The sequence below is a fragment of the Podarcis pityusensis genome (genome assembly GCF_964106645.2).
Source record: "Podarcis pityusensis genome assembly, chromosome: 10".
Classification (NCBI taxonomy): Eukaryota; Metazoa; Chordata; class Lepidosauria; order Squamata; family Lacertidae; genus Podarcis; species Podarcis pityusensis.
Window position 1 is genome coordinate 5495907 of NC_138035.1, and position 21052 is coordinate 5516958.

General features: G+C 49.2%; 1 protein-coding gene across 3 annotated transcripts in view; it reads right to left on the reverse strand.

Moving 5' to 3' along the window:
* LOC308486180 (uncharacterized protein) overlaps positions 1–21052 on the reverse strand; it is a 41240-nt gene extending 20188 nt beyond the window's left edge. For 2 of the 3 annotated variants that reach the window (XM_081022568.1, XM_081022567.1), the window contains exons 1-10: positions 20521–20614; positions 19729–19909; positions 17586–17659; positions 15003–15127; positions 12309–12447; positions 11426–11578; positions 7728–7841; positions 6778–6907; positions 5333–5471; positions 1150–1343 (exon numbers count right to left, since the gene is read on the reverse strand). In XM_081022568.1, the coding sequence (XP_080878694.1) occupies positions 1150–1343; positions 5333–5471; positions 6778–6907; positions 7728–7841; positions 11426–11578; positions 12309–12447; positions 15003–15127; positions 17586–17659; positions 19729–19909; positions 20521–20528 (1257 nt within the window). In that variant the 5' untranslated portion in view covers positions 20529–20614. Of the gene's footprint in view, positions 1–1149; positions 1344–5332; positions 5472–6777; positions 6908–7727; positions 7842–11425; positions 11579–12308; positions 12448–15002; positions 15128–17585; positions 17660–19728; positions 19910–20520 lie in introns of all 3 variants that reach the window. The other variant, XM_081022569.1, reaches the window with a different exon arrangement.

Genomic DNA, 21052 nt, shown 5'->3' on the forward strand with positions numbered 1-21052 from the left:
GAAAGCTGCGCAGTGCCTCTCCAGCGAAGCGAAGGCCAGGAGAGCAAGAGGGATCAGTGTGCACCGACCCCTCCTGCTCTCCAGGCTTCAGGCGGCTATCCGCAAGCCTTCAGAGAGCAGCGAGAACTCCCGCTGCTCTCCGAAGGCTTGCGGATAGCTGCCTGAAACCCCCAGAGCACAGCGACAGTTCGTGCTGCGCTCCGGGGGCTTCAGGCTTCTCCTTTTTAGCCACGGGGCTGGGGCGGGGGAAGCCTGAGCTTCCCCCAACCCTAGCCCCCAGAACAGGTCCGGGAGCCGCGGTACCTTCTCCCTCCTGGGGAAAGCCCGCAAGAGCCGCGCGGAGCTTGTGTGCGGTTCTTGGGGGCTTTTCCTGCCTGCCTCCCCCCTGCATTCGCTCCATAGGAGGCACAAACTTTCCCCCTTAGTTTTTAAGAGGGAAAAAGTTTGTCCTATGGAGCAAAAAATACGGTATATAAAATGCACTCTCTGCAAAACCAAATAAACAGAAATCTTATAAATCTCTGAAAGTCACAAAATATGCACTCTTGGTGGATTCTCTTGAAAGCATAGAACGAAATGAAAGTCTTATAAGACTCTGAAAGTCTTTATAGACTATGCAAGTCTCTGAGAGAAGCAATGGGTCAGATTCTTATCTGGTGAAAACAAGCTGTAAAGCTTTGTTTTATGACGTCCAACGCTGACAAAGTGGTCCGCAAGCAGACGTAGTGAACAGTGATTTCGGATATACCCACTGTTTCATGGAATTGCTATGGAGTAGTGATTTCTGTTTATTTGGTTTTGCAGAGAGTGCATTTCATATATTTCATACTGTGCAATGTTCTGTATAGATTATATAAAGAGTTTATATTGACATCACATTGTTGTACTTGGAGCAAGAGCAGTCCAGCAGGGGGAGGTTGTGGACTCTCCTGCTTGCTTGGAGGTTTTTAAGCAGAGGTTGGACGGCCATCTGTCATGGATGCTTTAGCCGAGATTCCCGCATTGTGGGGGGTTGACCCTCGGGGTCCCTTCCAACTCTATACAGTTCTATGGTTCTATTGTTCGTTTCATGGGCCCTGAATCTTTTGGGGCCCTTGGAGTGAGGCGACTGGCTCTGTTCCCCCTTCCCACCCTCCACGTCTCGCTTACCCTGTCGTTCGGGATCCCAGACAGACTCTCCAGGGTGCGGCTGAGCTCCTCCTGCTGCTCTCGCTGCAGATCCACCAGCACCGCGACGGCACCGTCCTGCCATGTCCCCTCCACCCCGCTGGCTCTCCCCGGCTGCTTCAGCATCCGGGCGATGGCCTCGCACAAGGCCGGCGACGGGTCCTCTCTGCTGCGCTCTGTGGGGCAAGACAGGCAAAAGGCGACGTCTTACGGGGAGAGGAAGGGAGACGAGTTTGCTTAGGGCTCTGTAGTGCACTTGGGAAGTCCTGGTACGCCAAATGTTGGTTCACGCAGGAGTGAGGCATTGTGGGAGAGATAAAATTGTGGCCTTCTGGGGGAATGGGTGTCTAGCCTCACTTACGCGGGTGGCGCTGTCGGTTAAACCACAGAGCCCAAGGCTTGCTGATCAGAAGGTCGGCGGTTCGAATCCCCAGAAAGGGGTGAGCTCCCGTTGCTTGGTCCCAGCTCCTGCCAACCTAGCAGTTCGAAAGCACATCAAAGTGCAAGTAGATAAATAGGTACTGCTCCAGTGGGAAGGTAAACGGCATTTCCGTGCGCTGCTCTGGTTCGCCAGAAGCGGCTTAGTCCTGCTGGCCACATGACGCGGAAGCTGTATGCCGGCTCCCTCGGCCAATAAAGCGAGATGAGCTATTGTTGCTGTGTGAGTATAGCTTTAGCTGGTTATATTTTAAGGTAAAGGTAAAGGGACCCCTGACCATTAGGTCCAGTTGTGGCCGACTCTGGGGTTGTGGCGCTCATCTCACTTTACTGGCCGAGGGAGCCGGCGTACAGCTTCCTGGTCATGTGGTCAGCATGACTAAGCCGCTTCTGGCGAACCAGAGCAGCGCACGGAAACGCCGTTTACCTTCCCGCCAGAGTGGTACCTATTTATCTACTTGCACTTTGACATGTTTTCAAACTGCTAGGAGCAGGGACCGAGCAACGGGAGCTCACCCCGTCGCAGGGATTCGAACCACCAACCTTCTTAATGGCAGGTCCTAGGCTCTGTGGTTTAACCCACAGCGCCACCCGCATCCCAGATAGTTATATTTTACAAAGTTTTTAATTTTTGTTTGTAACCTTCTAAGAAACGTGCAACTTTTTGAGCAGCTTGTTCAATAAACTTGGAAAAGGACTTTTTTGTCTTTTCAGATCGTGAAGCTGAGGCTCCAATACTTTGGCCACCTCATGAGACGAGAAGACTCCCTGGAAAAGACCCTGATGTTGGGAAAGATGGAGGCACAAGGAGAAGGGGACGACAGAGGACGAGATGGTTGGACAGTGTTCTTGAAGCTACCAGCATGATTTTGAGCAAGATGCAGGAGGCAGTGGAAGACAGGAGTGCCTGGTGTGCTCTGCTCCAGGGGGTCATGAAGAGTCAGACACGACTAAATGACTAAAGAACAACAACTCTGTGCCTTTGCTCGGGGAAGCTAAACTGGTGCCTTACCGTTTGGACACCTACCTGTTGAATTTCTGTCTGCGTCACGGTAAAGTGACTCAGGGCTGGGCAAACCTGGTAAATATTGAAGGGGGATTCTCCTTCGTCAACCCCGTTCGAGGGTGGTCCGGGAACGGAGGTGGAGGCAGCTTTGCCGTTTGGCTTGTGATTTGCAACAACTAGCGATCTCTCCCCTTTCCTGGCCAAGTCCTGCCGGTGTCTAGGAAGAATGGTTGGGGGGGGTGTGTGGATAGTCCAGCTCACTACAGGCTCCAACGGGCTAGGGGAGCGAGAGGCAAAAGTGCCAACAGAAAGTCAGAGCTGAATTGGCGGAAATGACTGGCAGAATCCGAGACCAGGGGGAAGAGTCGGTGGAAGAAGACTGGGAAAAGTTTAAAGACTATTTACAGAAATACTGTAAAATTAATGAATGTTAGAAAAACGTTGGAATGAAGTTATATGGCTTTAGTAGAAATGCTATAAGGAATTAAGTATAAAGAAGAAGAAGAAGAAGAAGAGTTTGGATTTGATATCCCGCCTTTCACTCCCTTTAAGGAGTCTCAAAGCGGCTAACATTCTCCTTTCCCTTCCTCCCCCACAACAAACACTCTGTGGGGTGAGTGAGGCTGAGAGACTTCAGAGAAGTGTGACTGGCCCAAGGTCACCCAGCAGCTGCATGTGGAGGAGCGGAGACTCGAACCCGGTTCACCAGATTACGAGACTACCACTCTTAACCGCACCACCCTGGCTCTTAAATAGATTAATAGAGCTTTAAAGGGAAAAATATGGTTAGAATGTGTTAAGAGCCAGTGTGGTGTAGTGGTTAAGAGCGGTAGTCTCGTAATCTGGGGAACCGGGTTCGCGTCTCCGCTCCTCCACATGCAGCTGCTGGGTGACCTTGGGCCAGTCATACTTCTTTGAAGTCTCTCAGCCCCACTCACCTCACAGAGTGTTTGTTGTGGGGGAGGAAGGGAAAGGAGAATGTTAGCCGCTTTGAGACTCCTTAAAGGGAGTGAAAGGCGGGATATCAAATCCAAACTCTTCTTCTTCTTCTTAAGACAATTATAGGATAGAAAACAGAGGAAGATGGAAAGGAATTGCTGAAACAATTAACAGAAGTGGAATACAAAAAGGGAGGTGTGAGGAGGTCGAGGAAATAAGGGAAAGAAAGATAAGATGTTGAAATTGGATTGTGTTTTAAATGGTTTTTGTTTTGTTTTGTTTGTTTGTTTTATTTTGTATTGTATTGTATTGTATTGTATTTTTTTTCTTTTGGGTTTTTTGTAGTGTTGTGTTAAATTTGTTGGAAAACTAATAAATATTATTTTTTTAAAAAAACAGAAAGTCAGAGCTGGTGTGACGTGGGAGTTTGTGTGCCGGGCCAGCAGCTGGGAGAGACCAGGGTTCAAATCCATGCTCCCCCAACCAGCTGGCAGTTAGAAGGACAAAAGCCAGAGTTGAGTGTGTCTGAGAGCTAGGAGCTGATAGGGGGCTGCTGGCTGAAGCCTCTGCTGGAGAGACATGATTGGTTTCTACTTGAATCTAAGGCTGTGGCCATGGGAGAACTTTTTGGGGTGGTTGTGTGTGTGTGTGTGTGTGTGTGTGTGTGTGTGTGTGTGTTTCATTAAATTTTCTGTTTTACAATTTAAAGTGCAGTATTTCTCGCTCCATAAGATGCACCTGACCATAAGACGCACCTAGTTTTTAGAGGAGGAAAGGGGGAAAGCCCCATTTTTGGAGGATCAGCTCAAAGTTGTTGAGCTTACTTTGCAAAGAGAAAAAAAATCCTGTTTTTATGGGGTTCAACTCACAGTTCTGCAGCTTCTTTAGGAAAGGAAAGGGAGCCGTTTCTACAGTTTCCAGACAGTCCCATGTCGCTGGGGAAACAAACAGCCTCCGTCTGCAGAACATTCAACAATGGAGGCCTGGGCAAGAGCCAGCAATCGACCACACATTCGCTCCATAAACCACACAGACATTTTCCCTTACTTTTTAGGAGGAAAAAAGCATGTCTTGTGGAGCAAAAACTACGGTACTCCTTTTTACATCTTAAGATATCAGTGACTCCCCTTCTTCTCTTTCCATGGTTCATTTTACATATCTTAAATCCCTGCATATTTTACAAAAACTATACCATTCAGTATTCCATTATCGCATCCATCAAAACTTATTTACACTGTTGAAGTTATCTTAATGCTCATTTAATCTTAAAAAGACCGGAGACCTTTTTATTAGGAATCATGACAACAGAAATTAAGAAGAAGGTTAGACCACCATTCATGTATGCCACAACTGCAGCCAAGATTCTAACTGCGAGAAATTGGAAAAGCGAAACCATCCCTTCGGGCAAGACAGGGAGGTGAGTCACCGGGGGATCAGAACCGGCTGTTACCCCATCAGAGATACCCCATCAGAGATAAAAGGTCGGACCCCGCCCCAGGTTACAGGACCAACATTGCTGCTTGCTGGAGCCTACCTGAGACCCTGTGCCTGACCTAGCCTGGTTTTCTGCCTTGGCCCTGTTGGACTGACTCCTCACGGAATCCTTGGATTCGGGAGGACCTGAACTGCGTGGCTCGGGTTAACCCCCAGGCCCAGCACAATGTGTAAATAAAGCCATATATCCTAAAGACACCACAGTCTCCACAGTCCCTCCTTCCAGGGAAAGCAAACCTGGGTAAGCGCTTGGTTTCTCGCTCTCTCTCACTCCTTCCATTGCTGTACCTGCTCCCAAGGAGGTTGGCTGCTTTCTGCCACGGCCTCTTTCCTGGGCACCCTCTGGCTCAGCAAGAGCCAACAAGATCTGGATCAGACAGGATCTGTCCCTCTGTTGCTGCAGCAGCAGGCGGTCCAGCAGCACCTGCTATGGGGCGAGAAGGAGAAAGACACATGGCCTCCGTGGCCCCACATCTACAGTTCTATTGTTCTACGAATGCGCTACCCGAGCCCAGGTGGCGAAAGCAAGGGGAGGAGGTTTCCATACTGGGGGCCACATTCAGCCAGGTCCAAAGGCCCTGACCTTGGATACGTAAAACAGCTGTGCATTTGAAGAAAGTTTGTTATTTTATGTGCCTTTTTCCATCTCGCCCTAATTCTGGCAGCGTTTTTCAAACAGGGCAACCAGCCTCCTTTTAAAAACAACTCCCTTCTTTTGTGGGGATGTTCAGGGAGGCAGGAGAGGATATATTGTTTAATAATATCCTTCCTAACTTGTGCTAGCAAGTTCCTTTACTTAGCAGAGTTTACATTCGCCATTTAAATGCACAAGCTGCTTCTCAGTATTAGGATTCCTTGTAATCCCCTTTTCTCCCCCTTAAAAAGAATAGACACGACATAATCTTCTGCAAAGTATATATAAAAGAAGTTTACTCACACATTCAGTTCACAGATGGATCCCTGAAGGCAGACTTAGCTACAGAGTATATACATGTGGAATCTACCCCATATGGGAATAGTCCCTTTGTGCATCTCTAGCTAAAAAGCTGCTGGTCCTATGATGGAGAGGAAGTCAAAAGAGAGAGTGTGCAGCGTGCCTTGTCCTTTTGTGTTACCTGGGCAGGTAAGGTCACGCAACCTCTAATCACATGCAGAGGAAGTTTGTCCCAGCTCAGGAGGAAACAGGAAGTTTTCTACTGATTGGAGGAAACATTTCCCTGCATGTCCACTCTAGGAAAACAAAGAATGTTGTACTTGGCTGCTATCTATGCATCACATCCTACATCTTTGCCAAAGGGGTTTGCAAAAAGTAAAGCGCAACTTTATTGCTGGGCTGTGAAAAATGCACAGCTTAAAGGCTCCTGCCATCCCAGCCTACCAGGAGGAGTGTGCCTGCCGCCTCTCTGAAGGATACACTGTTCTTCAACCTGTTGTATCACTGCATTGGTCATGAATGGTGCGTTTGACCACTCCCTGGGCAGTTTCCTAGCAGAATGTCCTCCCCGGAAAGGGATGTGCCCGTTTTCTCTCTGTATGAGTAACAGCTCTGGGCTTGCCTCGTTCCATTTGCAGGCACGCACAGATCAGCGACTCATGAGGAAGCAGAGAAGGGGCTCTTCTAAAGGCAGGAACCTGACAGCCACACTTGGGTCCTTTGTCTGCTATTCCATGTTCCCCTTCGCCTCTAGTTGGCAAGCACCAATATCCCATTTGGCTGATCATCCTGGTTTTACCGCCATCAATCTTCCTGGCGCAGGTTTGGCCTCCTGCCATGCTGACGCTGGTCCACTCCCTGCGGCAAGCCGCAGTCGAGCCAACTCCAGGTGCCGGGCTCCGGGTTCGATGGGCTGCGAGTCCCAAAACCTGCCAAAGGAAGAGTCACACGGAGTCAGCCTTGAATAGGAGCTGCTTGTCGTGATCTGAATTAGCATCTAAGCTGCTTGCCTTAGCTGTGATTCCTGCATTGTAGCGGGGCTGGGTCCCTTCCAAGTCTAAAAGTCTATTATTATTATTATTATTATTGATTTATTTACTGCTTACCTACCAAATCAGCTTTTTAAGTGGTTCGCAGCTATAAAAACAATCCGTAATTAAAATACACAACACCACTGAGACGTTCTCCCTGTCCCAAGCAATGGCTTGCTTGTGTTGGCCACCCTGCACCCTCCCGGGAAGACCTGGGTAGACCCACTAAGGCCACCCACCCCCCACCCACGGGCTTGTTGGGAAACTGTGTACTTGCAGCTACTCACACAGAGTCAGTTAAGGTTTGGCAGACAGCCAGAAGGCAATCTGAAGGAGTAAGTCTGCCTGGTGATAACAGAGGCATGGAGACAGCTCCCTGATTGGTCAAGCTCTCTCAAGAGAGTGATAATTAATGGCCTACTAACGGGAATGTGTTAGTTCAGAGCTCAGTGTTCAGAGTTCTGTGTGTCAGCGTAGGAGTTGTGAGTCGTGTCAGAGAGAGCTAGCTAAAGATCCATGCTCTGTTCCTGTAAACAGTCCACTGTATATAATAAACACGTAACTACAAGTTCCTGGTTCCTGCTTCGTCTGTCCTGTCTGCAGCCTAGTCACCAATTGCTTCCGTGGAGTCTGCGTTTACTCTGCTAGGTCTGGCTAAGGTCCTGCAACTAGTCGGAAAGTTGCGAAACACCAAATAGGTTTGGCCAATAGGGCTCACCTTTCTCCCAAGAACAGCTCTATCGCAAGCAGAGCAGCTGGGAACGACGCCTCCTGGTGGACGAGCTCTGTCTGTGCATGCAGATGTAACAGTTGGCGCGAGGTTTCTGGGTTGCTGCAGAGAGAGGGGGGCAGCATAGGGGATCCATTACCTCCGTGTTGCCTGCACTGAGGTGCCATTTGGGATCGAACCTGCGACCTTCTGCATGGGTCTCTGGTGCTCTGCCACTGAGCTATGGGCCTTCACTTAATGGGAAGGCAAGTCAGGGCCTTGATCCATCTCGCTCTGTACTCTCTACACCAACTGGAAGGCTCAGCACAGTTGTCCCTGAAATATAAGTCTCTTTCTCTCTAGTTCCATGCCTTGAGGAGATGTTTTGCATGCATCTAGGCTGCATCAACAGGGACACGGGTGGTGCTGTGGTCTAAACCACAGAGCCTAGGACTTGCCGATCAGAAGGTCGGCGGTTCGAATCCCCGTGACAGGGTGAGCTCCCGTTGCTCGGTCCCTGCTCCTGCCAACCTAGCAGTTCGAAAGCACGTCAAAGTGCAAGTAGATAAATAGGTACAGCTCTGGCGGGAAGGTAAATGGCATTTCCGTGCGCTGCTCTGGTTTGCCAGAAGCGGCTTAGTCATGCTGGCCACATGACCCGGAAGCTGTACGCTGGCTCCCTTGGCCAATAAAGCGAGATGAGTGCCGCAACCCCAGAGTCGGCCACAACGGGACCTAATGGTCGGGATCCCGTTACCTTTACCTAGGCTGCATCAACAGGGACGCGGGTGGCACTGTGGGTTAAGCCACAGAGCCCAGGGCTTGCCGATCAGAAGGTCGGCAGTTCAAATCCCTGTGACGGGGTGAGCTCCCGTTGCTCGGTCCCTGCTCCTGCCAACCTAGCAGTTTGAAAGCATTTCCGTGCACTGCTCTGGTTCGCCAGAAGCGGCTTAGTCATGCTGGCCACATGACCCAGAAGCTGTCTGTGGACAAACACCGGCTCCCTTGGCCTATACAGGGGTACCTCAGGTTACAGACTCTTCAGGTTACAGACGCTTCAGGTTACAGACTCCGCTAACCCAGAAATATTACCTCGGGTTAACAACTTTGCTTCAGGATGAGAACAGAAATCGCACGGCGGCGGCGCAAGGTCCCATTAGCTAAAGTGGTACCTCAGGTTAAGAACAGTTTCAGGTTAAGAACGGACCTCCGGAACGAATTAAGTTCTTAACCTGAGGTACCACTGTAGAGTGAGATGAGCGCACAACCCCAGAGTCATCCGGGACGGGACCTAACAGTCAGGGGTACCTTTACCTTTACCCAGGCTGCATCAACCGATGTCTAGCGTCCAGATCAAGGGAAATAATAGTCCCACTCTGTTCTGCCTTGGTCAGACCACACCGGGAATACTGTGTCCAGTTCTGGGCACCCCAATTTCTGAGGGGTGTTGACAAGCTGGGAGGTGTGCAGAGGAGGGCGACCAAGATGATCACGGGTCCGGAAACCAAGCCTTATGTCAGGGACCGTGCTGAGAAGGGTTGCACTGAGGAAGAATGGTGGGAGACACCCCCTTCCCTTGGATCCTGAATCTTCCCAGGAGCAGGACAGTATAGATTTGGAACAGTGGTTTGCAGAGGGGCACAGTTCAGAAGGCAGAAGCTGGGAAATACTGGATGGGGAACAGCTAGGAGAAGAAACACTGGAAGGGAGAGGGTTAACAGATTCACAGCATTCCTCCACCGCCCTCCCCAAGGTAGAAGAGCTCAGAAAGTCTGGGAACCAAAAGAGCAGAGGGTACAAGCTCAGCTTACAAAACGTAGGCGTGACGTAGATTAATAGGGATGGAGCCTTAGTTGGGAGCACTGCCATTCTAGCAAGAACGGGTTCTTTTCTCTCTCGCAGTGATTATTAAAGAATCTAACTGGTAAGACGTTCCTTTCGTTTGATCTCTTCTTATTTAGAGGTCCTGGGCCCTAAGGAAGTCAGATTATCCTCCACCAGGGCCAGGGCCTTCTCAGTGATGGCTCCGACCTGGTGGAATGCTCTGTCCCATGAGAACAGGGCCCTGCATGATTTAACTTCCTTCCGCAGGGCCTGTAAGACAGAGCTATTCCACCTGGCTTTCAATTTGAACTTAGCCTGATCTTTTATTCCCCTTCCTTCCCTCCTCTTCCCCTTTTTATGAAGATTACTGGCTCTGGGATCCCACAGCTAATTCTCCCCTAGTCTCCTCGCTGGCCCAAATAGACTAATTTAGCCAGCTAGCCCTGGTGATCATCTAATGTTTATTGGATGGATTTCCCCCCTAAATTGATTTTTGAATTCTGAATTTATCATTATTCACGTTTCATACTGTATTTTATGCTGTTTTTTGTTGCCTCAATTAAGTGTTTTAAATTTGTTGTTAGCCGCCCTGAGCCTGGTTTTTGAACCGGGAAGGGTGGGGTATAAATAAAAAAATATTATTATTATTTACTTCCACGGGGGAGAAAGCTGATTCCCCGAACCCTGACACATTGTGAGGAGCGCTTGAAGGAGGTGGGTATATTTAGCCTGGTAAAGAGGAGACTGAGAGGAGATATGGGAGTCATCTTCAAATATCTGAAGGGCTGTCACAGGGAAGAGGGAGCAAGCTTGTTTTCTCCTGCTCTGGAGGGTAGGACTCGAATCCGTGGCTTCAAGTTACAAGAAAGGAGATTCTGACAGGAAGAACTTTCTGACAAAGCTGTTCCTCAGAGGAATGGACTCCCTCAGAAGATGGTGGGCTTTTCTTCCTTGGAGGTTTTGGAACTGAGGTTGGGTGGCCAACTGTCAGGGATGCTTGAGCTGAGATTTCTGCATTGCAGGGGGTTGGACTAGATGACCCTTGGGGTCCCAGCTCTACAATTCTACAATTCTATGCAGAAGGTCACCGGCTCAGTCCCCAGCATCACCACAACAGAGCTGAGAAAGGCCCACAAGATTGTGGGATGTGAAACACAAGAGCAGTCAAGTACAACATTCCTAGAGTGAACATGTTTACACATGGGGAGGAATGTTTGTCCAGCCAGCAAGTCAACTTCCTGTTTCCTTCTGGGCTGGGACAGACTTCCTCTGCATGTGACTAGAGGTGGGCGTGGCCTCACCTGTGCAGGTAACGACAAAAGCACAGGGCAGGGCAGCCATCTCTCTTTGACTACATGCATCGAAGAAGCAACATCTCCTTAGCCAAAGCTGCTCTCTTGGCTTCTTTTTATACTTCTATAAAAGTATAAAAAGAGTTTACTCACTCACATTCTGTTCACAATTGGCTTCCGGCCAAGAGAGGACAAAGGGGACTGTCTCCTTATGAGATAATTTCCAGGTGTATGTTACTTTTCTAAGCTAAGTCTGCCTTCTGGGATCCGATTGTGAACAGAATGTGAGTGAGTAAACTCTTTTTATACTTTTATAGAAACTGTGTCGTGTCTTATCTTTTATGCGGGAATAAGGGGGAAATACCAGAACAGTTATTATAGAAGCTTTAGTGAGCCCGAGCAAATGCATCCGCTGAGTTTAAAAAGGGGAATGTTACTCTGCTAAAATTGTGAACTTGTTAACACAAGTTGGAAAGGCTATAGCCAAACAATATATCCTCTCCTGCATCCCTGAAGATTCCCACAAAGATGACATGGAAAAACAACTTGACACTTTCTGCTCTGGAGTCATGTCCCTCTTCCAAACCTCACCTGCCGCCCTGGAGGTGCCGGTGGGTCAGCAGAGCTGCCGTCTCTGCCTGCCTCCTGCGCCGCAACTGTAGGAGGGCGTGGGCGGCTGTGCCCTCTGTGGCCGAGGGGTCGAGGGGTCCCCCATTGGTGTCGCCCGCCTTCGGTGCCCCAGATCTGGTGAGCAAAAAAGGTTGCACAAAGTTGGAAGGTTCAGGACAGATAAAAGAAAGCAATTCTTTGTGTGGCGCAGAGTTAGCCTGTGGAACTCCCTCCTACAGGAGGGATTAGACACATTAATAGTGCCGAGGGCTAAGGATGGCTGCTGGTTATGCTCTTCCTGCAGTAATAATGTTTCCCAGTCAGAAGGTCGGCGGTTCGAATCCCCGCGACGGGGTGAGCTCCCGTTGCTCGGTCCCTGCTCCTGCCAACCCAGCAGTTCGAAAGCACGTCAAAGTGCAAGTAGATCAATAGGTACCACTCTGGCAGGAAGGTAAACGGCGTTTCCATGCGCTGCTCTGGTTCGCCAGAAGCGGCTTAGTCATGCTGGCCACATGACCCGGAAAGAAGCTGTACGCCGGCTCCCTCGGCCAGTAAAGCGAGATGAGCGCCGCAACCCCAGAGTTGGCCACGACTGGACCTAATGGGCAGGGGTCCCTTTGCCTTTACATTCTGCATGGACTAGTTGGATGGCCACATGTGCAAATGGCTTGAGATACCTATTAGGTCCATCAATTACCATATAGCACATATTCCACACACAAAACAGTGACAATTTGTTGTTGACAAAGGACAGCTGGACATAGAAAGGGCCCCATTACCTTCAGGAGCTGAGGTCCTCATCAGACCTAAATCTGGCCCTGGTGCCCATGCCCCCAGCTGACTTTCACACATGCACCGAGCGCACCTGACTTCGTGCTGCGCCCCAGGCAGGCTGGAGAGGGGCAGGATACTTCCCTCGCGCAGGCCGAAATCCACCAGGGTCTCCAGCTCAGAGAGCTTGTCCTCTTTCGCGGCCTGAGACAGGGAGGTCCAAACCGGATGCCCTGCAGTGGGGAGGGGAGAGAGAGAGAGAGAGAGAGAGAGAGAGAGAGAGAGAGACTCTAAGTCTACATGTTCAGTTGGCAGAGCATGAGACTTATACTCTCAGGGTTGTGGGTTCAAGCCCCACATTGGGCCAAAGATTCCTGCATTGCAGGGGGCTTCGACGTGTTGACCATCGAGATCCCTCCCAACTCTACAATTCTATGTAGATGTTACATGGGCAGAACCACTAGAATGCCCATATTACGCAAATCCAGTTGAAAAAACATAATAGGCTGTATAATAACAATTATTTATTATTTACTAGAAACTACTTCTCAAAATTAGGGACGCAGGTGGTGCTGTGGGTTAAACCACAGAGCCCAGGGCTTGCCGATCAGAAGGTCGGCGGTTCGAATCCCCGTGACGGGGTGAGCTCCCGTTGCTCGGTCCCTGCTCCTGCCAACCTAGCAGTTCGAAAGCACATCAAAGTGCAAGTAGACAAATAGGTACCGCTCTGGCGGGAAGGTAAATGGCGTTTCCGTGCACTGCTCTGGTTCACCAGAAGCGGCTTAGTCCTGCTGGCCACATGACCCGGAAGCTGTACGCCGGCTCCCTTGGCCAATAAAGCGAGATGAGCGCCCCAACCCCAGAGTCGGCCACGACTGAACCTAATGGTCAGGGGTCTCGTTACCTTTACCTTACTTCTCAAAATTAGATACAGCTTCTCATAAGCTGTCAAAATCAACATCGTGACATAACGTATTAAAATGCAGCTTATTCAGTTGACCACCGAGTCCAGTACGTACAAAATGCTGGCACTTACTCGTGATAGATTTGACCATGACTGAAAACCTATCACGAATAACTTCCGTGTAGCTGTTATATACAGTGACGAACCACGCAAGGCTGATGGAGCCCCTTGAGGCGAAACAGGGGAATATCCAGGAATCCTGGTCTTGTCTGCCTGTGCCAGCATCTACCAGTGCCAGTATTCAAATGATTTAATGTTGTAGTCTTCTAAGGAATAGGTCAGACAGAAAAGGACAAGAGAAGATGAACAAATTAGAATATGAATGTACTGTGGGACTGACTTTTCCCAGTAGTGATGTATGGAAGTGAGAGCAGGACCATAAAGAAGGCTGATCGCCCAAGAATGGATGCTTCTGAATTCTGGTGCTGGAGGAGACTCTTGAGAGTCTCATGGACTGCAAGAAGATAAAACCTCTCCATTCTGAAGGAAATCAGCCCTGAGTGCTCACTGGAAGGACAGATCCTGAAGCTGAGGCTCCAAGACTTTGGCCACCTCATGAGAAGAGAAGACTCCCTGGAAAAGACCCTGATGCTGGGAAAGATGGAGGGCCCAAGGAGAAGGGGATGACAGAGGATGAGATGGTTGGACAGTGTTCTCAAAGATACAAACATGAGTTTGACCAAACTGCGGGAGGCAGTGGAAGACAGGAGTGCCTGGCGTGCTCTGGTCCAGGGGGTCACAAAGAGTCGGACACAACTAAACAACTAAGCAACAACGGGACTGACAAAATGGGAATTGCATTTTGTAAATACTGGACTTGGTGGTCAACTGAATAAGCTACATTTTAATACATTATGTCACGATGTTGATTTTGACATTATGAGAAGCTGTATTTAATTCTGAGGAGTAAGGTAAAGGTAAAGGTACCCTTGACCGTTAGGTCCAGTCACGGACGACTGGGGTTGCGGCGCTCATCTCAGTTTACTGGTCGAGGGAGCTTGTCTGCAGTTTTTCTGGGTCATGTGGCCAGCAGGACTAAGATGCTTCTGGCAAACCAGAGCAGCGCACGGAAACACCATTTACCTTCCTGCCAGAGTGGTACCTATTTATCTACAGTCATACCTCATGTTACGGCCACTTCATGTTATGTTCTTTCAGGTTACGTCCCGCGGCGACCCAGAAGTACTGGAAAGGGTTACTTTCAGGTTTTGCCGCTCGCGCATGCGCAGATGTGCAAAATGATGTCACATGCATGAGCAGAAGTGGCGAATCGCAACCCGTGCGTGCGAAGCCGCGCTGCTACAGGTTGCGTTCCTTTCATGTTGCGAATGGGCATCTGGAACAGATACCGTTCGCAATCAGAGGTACTACTGTACTTGCACTTTGACATGCTTTTGAACTGCTACATTGGCAGGAGCTGGAACTGAAAAATGGGAGCTCACAATTTTGAGTAGTTTCCAGTAAATAACTTTACAACTGTTATTATACAATTTATTACGTTTATGTGTTTTTTCAATGTGGTGTTACATGGGCTTCATCTTTTAGCTTTATCTCAATATTAATCATTTGTTCAGTGTTTATAACTGAGAATTTTAGTCCTTTGAACTGCTTTGTGTTTTTACAATCAAGTGGCGTATACATTTTGCTAAAATAAAAAATCCACTAACCTAGTCGATCACCACATCTTGGTGGCCCTTTCTCTTAAGCGAGGGGATGTCTGGACGTCCAGCGTACTGGCTTGCACTTCCCTCGTCTGGGTCATCTCTGCCCCCTTCCCCAGATGCAACTCCTGCTCTGCCCCCCTGCTGTGCCCCACATTCTCACCATAGTGTGCCTGCAACATCTCAGCGCACAGTTTCCTCTGGAGAACCCGGTATTTCCGCTCCAGCGCTGCCAGCACCCCAGAAGCCTCCTCCGCAAGCAGGGTGCTCAGACCCCCAGAGTCCCACCTGTGGCAGAGAGAAGGTGTCGGCCCCAGCTGGATGTGTCCCTCTCAGCCTTGCTGCTGCGGAGATCCATCGACCTCTGCTCCTCTGACGTGCGTCTGTGACTCACGCCGAGCAGCCTTGAGCACACATTACTCAGCAGCGTAAACTGCGCAACAGTTGAGGCTTGAGGCGTGGACACATACTAAACTACGCATTTATTATACATAAATCAGGACAAAGAAAACATGGCATCTCTCCTTGCCGTCTTCTCGGAGAGAGACCGAAAACAAAAGCAATACAGAGCGGAAGTTCCGCTCACAGACTCTAGCAATCTGTGCTGGAATGTAAACAGACATGTGACATGCAATAATCCCACACATCTGCAGCTCGGGGGGAGTGTAATCCCAACAGAAGGCACCTGCGTTGCTGTTCTGAGACCTTGCCCCTCTTGCAAAGGCGTATATGTGCCTTGCAAGGTATGCCCTCTGCTTTGACACTGGCAAGAGTGAGAAAGGCATCATTGAAAGGCATTTTGCATGCTGGCAGTCTCGTAATGGGAGGTGACGGGAGAGCCATCTTCCAATATCAGAAGAGATGTCCTATGGGAGATAGATCAAACTTGTTTTCTTCTGCTCTGGAGGGTAGGACTCAACCAATGGATTCAGGTTACAGTGGTATCTTGGTTCTCAAATGCCTTCGTGCAAAAACAACTTGGAACCCAAACACTGCAAACCCAGAAGTTTGTGTACCGGTTTGCGAACTTTTTTCAGAAGCCAAACATGCTCTGATTTGAGTGCCACACTTCCAATTTGAGTGTTACGCTGAGATCTCTCTGTTTTTGCTATTTATTTCACGTTTTTGTTTTCGCGGCTCTTTTTGTTTTGTTTTTGTGACTGTGTGGAACCCAGTTCAGCTATTGATTGATTGATTGATTGATTGGTTGATTGATTTTGTGACTGCAGTACACTCTTTATTGCTTTCGTTTTATGGATCAATGGTCTCATTAGATGGTAAAATCCATGTTAAAATGCTGTTTTAGGAGTTGTTTTTAAAAGTCTGGAACGGATTAATCCGTTTTGCATTACTTTCTATGGGAAAGCACGCCTTGGTTTTGGAACACTTTGGTTTCGGAACAGGCTTCCGGAACAGAATAAGTTTGAGAACCAAGGAACCACTGTACAAGGAAGGAGATTCTGACTTAACAGCAGGAAGAAGTTTCTGGGAGTAAAAGCTGTTCAGCAGTGGAACAGACTCCCCAAGGACTTGGAAGGTAGCAGACTCTCCTTCCTGGGAGGTTTTTGGACGGCTAAGATTCACGGTCTCTTCCGACTCTACAGTTCTACAATTCCAAACCATTTTGTGGTTGCTTTTGAAAAAGCCAGACGGGATATAAATTCCAGTAAATAAAACAAAATAAATAAGGCCGTGATCCTCTACAAAAGCCACCAGGGAAAGGGGGGAGCCTCAAAAGGTATCCACATCGTGCTCAGAGAACAATCTGCACCTAAACATTGGCAAGACAAAGGAGATGGTGTTGGACTTTCAGAGGAAGAGAGGGGAGGTAGCCCCGTTGTATATCGGGGGTGGGGGGCTGTGTGGAGAGAGTCTCTTTCTTTAAATTCCTGGGAGTCCATCTTAGTGAAGACCTTACTTGGAAGGTCAATACAGCCCAGGTGGTTAGGAAGGCCGGACAGAGACTTCATTTCCTTAGGGTCTTGCAGAAGAACAATGTTAGACAGCAACTGATGATTTCCTTCTACCGGTCCACAGTAGAAAGTGTTCTCTCATACTGTGTTACGGTGTGGTACGCTGGTTTGACAGCCGTGGACAGAAAGTCCCTACAGAGGGTGGTGAAGACAGCACATAATATCATGGGTTGTCATTGCATGTTATCACAGGAGACTGTTGCCTCAGAAGACCGAGGAACATTCTCAGGGATGACTCACACCCTGGCCATCACCTTTTAAATCTCCTGACCTTGGGCAGGAGATATAGAAGCATGATAAGCCACACCAACAGGTTAAAGAACAGTTTCTACCCATGGGCTGTGAGGCTGCTGAATGGAAGACAGCAACATTGCAGCTGAGGTTTGGGGTTGGTGGTCGTACGACAGCACACAGAGTGTAACAAGGACTGAGAGATTGGGGGGGACGGGGACTCGTTTAATCTCACTGTAAACAAGTGGTACAGTGACAATAAAGTATTTCTATTTCGCAATTAAAGCAGAGCTCAGAAGAAGTCTCCTCCATTGCCCTTGCTTGCAAAATTGGTCATTTTTTTGTCTCCCTTCCCCATCATTTCTGCAAGGCTTTTGACAATCAGATGTCAATCATGCGACATCGCAAGACCTTGTGAGATTGACAAGTGAGTTTCCCTGCCCACCTGTCAAAGCTGACCTGCAGGGATGGAGGTTTCCTCCTGCTGCTGCTATAGACCCTTACTCGAGAGTAAGTCCCTTCCCCTGAGCAGGGAGACCTACCGTTCCAGCGGCTGCTCATCCCATCTCCTGATGCCCCAGCGATAGAGGGGGCTGCTTGCCCTTCCGCTTGCACCCTTCGAGAGATAGAAAACCTCAAGTCAATGTGGCTGGGCAGAAGGACTTGAATTTCACACCAGGGGTTGGGGACCTGCGTTCAAAGCCTTTGTCTGCCAAAGAATCAATGCAGGGGCCGAGTTACTTTCTCCCATCCCTGGTCTGTACTAAGGGCCTACCTTACAGGGTTGCTGTTGCCAGGGCAAACCCAAACAGTGCCGTAATGTGCTGTTCAATTTTCATAACTCCTGATGAGGCACCATTTACCGTATTTTTGGCTCTATAAGACTCACTTTTTCCCTCCTAAAAAGTAAGGGGAAATGTATGTGCGTCTTATGGAGCGAATGCAGGCTGCGCAGCTATCCCAGAAGCCAGAACAGCAAGAGGGATTGCTGCTTTCACTGCGCAGCGATCCCTCTTGCTGTTCTGGCTTCTGAGATTCAGAATATTTTTTTTCTTGTTTTCCTCCTCCAAAAACTAGGTGCGTCTTGTGGTCTGGTGCATCTTATGGAGCGAAAAGTACGGTACTTATAGTTTCTGATTCCAAAGGGTGCCGTCAAAAGCTGCAAACTGTAAACTGCAGGCCACAGAGGAGCACCCTTTTTCTGACACAATTTTGTTATTGATTTTCACAAGTTTTACAAACTTAGCTAAATTTCAATACAGGGGTTCCTCGTGATGTGAACGGGATCCGTTCCGGAGCCCCGTTCGCATCCTGAATAGAACGTAAGACACGACGGTGCATCTGCGCATGCGCGGGTCGCGTTTTGCCGCTTCCGCGCATGCGCGTGACGTCATTTTGAGCATCTACGCATGCGCAAGCGACGAAACCCGGAAGTAACACACTCCGTTACTTCCGGGTTGCCGCGGAGCACAACCCAAAAGCGCTCAACCTGAAGCACATTCAACCCGAGGTATGACTGTATATGTTTTTCTTAAAATTTTGACTTCCCAGCCTTACCTTTTTTTGATTCCAGACTTATACCTAACCTTTTTTTTTATTCCCGACTTAAATCTATTGTTTTATATGACATATTTTTATCTAATACAATTATTCTCTATTTCTCTTATCATTGCTTTCATCCCGCTGCTCATAATTCGAACCCAGCCCTCATTTTCACTTGGCTGTAACAGTTCTTCAAATAGTTCGAAAAGGGTCTCCACGCCTCCGTGAACAGTTTCCCTCTTTTATCTGATAGATAAAATCAGATAAAATCTATCGTCTGGGGGCTGATGGAAGCTATTGCTCAACAAGATCCTTGGGTTTGGGAAGCCTGAGCTAAGGAGATGGGTGCTGCTGAGCAGGAACTAAATTCCTCACTTTGCAACTTGGACTACTGCAAGAAGATCCAACCTCTCCATTCTGAAGGAAATCAGCCCTGAGTGCTCACTGGAAGGACAGATCCTGAAGCTGAGGCTCCAGTACTTTGGCCACCTCATGAGAAGAGAAGACTCCCTGGAAAAGACCCTGATGTTGGGAAAGATGGAGGGCACAAGGAGAAGGGGACGACAGAGGACGAGATGGTGGGACAGTGTTCTCGAAGAGACCAGCATGAGTCTGACCAAATTGCAGGAGGCAGTGGAAGTCAGGAGTGCCTGGCGTGCTCTGGTCCAGGGGGTCACGAAGAGTCGGTCACAACTAAACAACTAAACAACAACAAGTTTTAACTTTTAACTTTGTCTCCACCTGGGGTTTTTGAAATGCTCAGAGGAAATCTGATTGGTTCTTACGAACACTGTGTAAAAAGTTCTTTTGTGAATAAAACGACCTGGGCCGAGGGGTGGACAGGTATTATTATTGGCACCTCCTTCCAGAGTCTTGCTGGTCAAGCCTCGTGTATATTTTATTAATCAGACTCCAAATCCTTCCTTGCTTTGGGAACACTAAATCCCGGGCCCTAATCTGCCGCTCATTGAAAGCCATCCAAACTGATGGCTATCGCTGCCCTCCTTCAGCAGTGAGTTCCATAGCTGAGCTACTCCTAGGCAGCCCGCCCTCTCCCAACCACTGGGGCCCGATCCTGGTTCAGACATTGCCGAGCCTCGATTCCCAAGCAGTTTCCATCCCAGGGTTGGTTCCCGATCCTACCTGCTCGCTGAAGCAGCTCCTTCTCAGCTCGGTGCGGGATCTGTCCACGAGCAGGTGGGGTGGTCTGAAAAGCCAGTCCTTGTGGGGTGAGGGGGGGGGAGAAGCAAGAGGAAACCGGGTAAGGGGCCTGTGTAACTCCCCGGCCATGCAGGCAAGCTGGCACCCCACAATATTGCCCCCCCTGCTGAAGGAAGGTGAGGACAGGTGACCTCACCTAGGCCCGAAGTCACCCCCCACCAAAGCAGGCTCAAAGCTTCTCAAAACTTTTCAAAATCATTTTCTCAGCAGCTAAGCATCAGAAACATTCCGCTCTGCTGTAACAAAGGTAGAGAACAGTCCATTGTTTCTCAGGCCTTTCTCATGTCTTCTGGCCTTGCTAAAGAACCACATTGCAACTTGCTTTCTGTCCGGGAACCATGCCAGAACAAGAGATTGAGACATATCTGAACATGCTGAAAACCCCTTGGCTTCTCACCCCCCCCCCCCTTTCCTGGGAAGGGTGCCAAGTGTCCACAATAGTCCCAAGACAGCTTTCTGTTCATGCTCAGAGGAACTCCTGAGGAAGGAGAAAGGGGGAGGGCACTGGAAAGGGGTATATATGCTTGTGCACATGATTGTGAACTCGTGCATGCTTTTTGTGACTTATCACACTTGCTCCTTCTACCAGTTCATGGATGGTAGAAATAAAAGCCTTTTCTCCGAAACTATTCCTTGAGTGTCTGTTGACTCCCACTTCCCTTTCCCAGGCGCAATATTTTTCCCACCCGAGGGCAAAGCCTCATAAGGCTACACTGCAACATATGGGTCCTGCCTTGCCCCCCAACCCCATTCGCTCCTCCACCTAGGACCACCCGTCTACCTCAAGGTGGAGAACCTCAGGCCCTCCGGGGGCAAGTGTGGCCCTCCTCATCTCACCGCCTGGCCCCCGGGACCCTTGCTGGGCCAATCCCCTCAGGCCCTCCTGGGGCGCAGGACATTTTGCCGCCTGAGGCCAAACGGAAAACTGACATCGTCACGGAAAACCGCCTGAAGCAGCTGGAGGCGACTGGAGGAAGCCCATTGCACTGGGAGCATGTCTCTGGCCTGCCGCCTGAAGCCACCGCCTCACCACGTCTTGAAGGGGAACAGTTAGGATTACCCCAAAAACCCTAAAACTGCTTGTGAATCCCCCCCCCCCCCAGCCAGGCCTCAAAAGCCTCGCCTCAAGCATTTTAAAAAACTGCATTTCCTCTAAGGCAAAAAGCATTAGCTAAGCATATTCCTCTTGCTGTAAGTAAAATACTGTAACAAAAGGTAGGGAACAGAGTCCGTTGTTTTCTCAGAG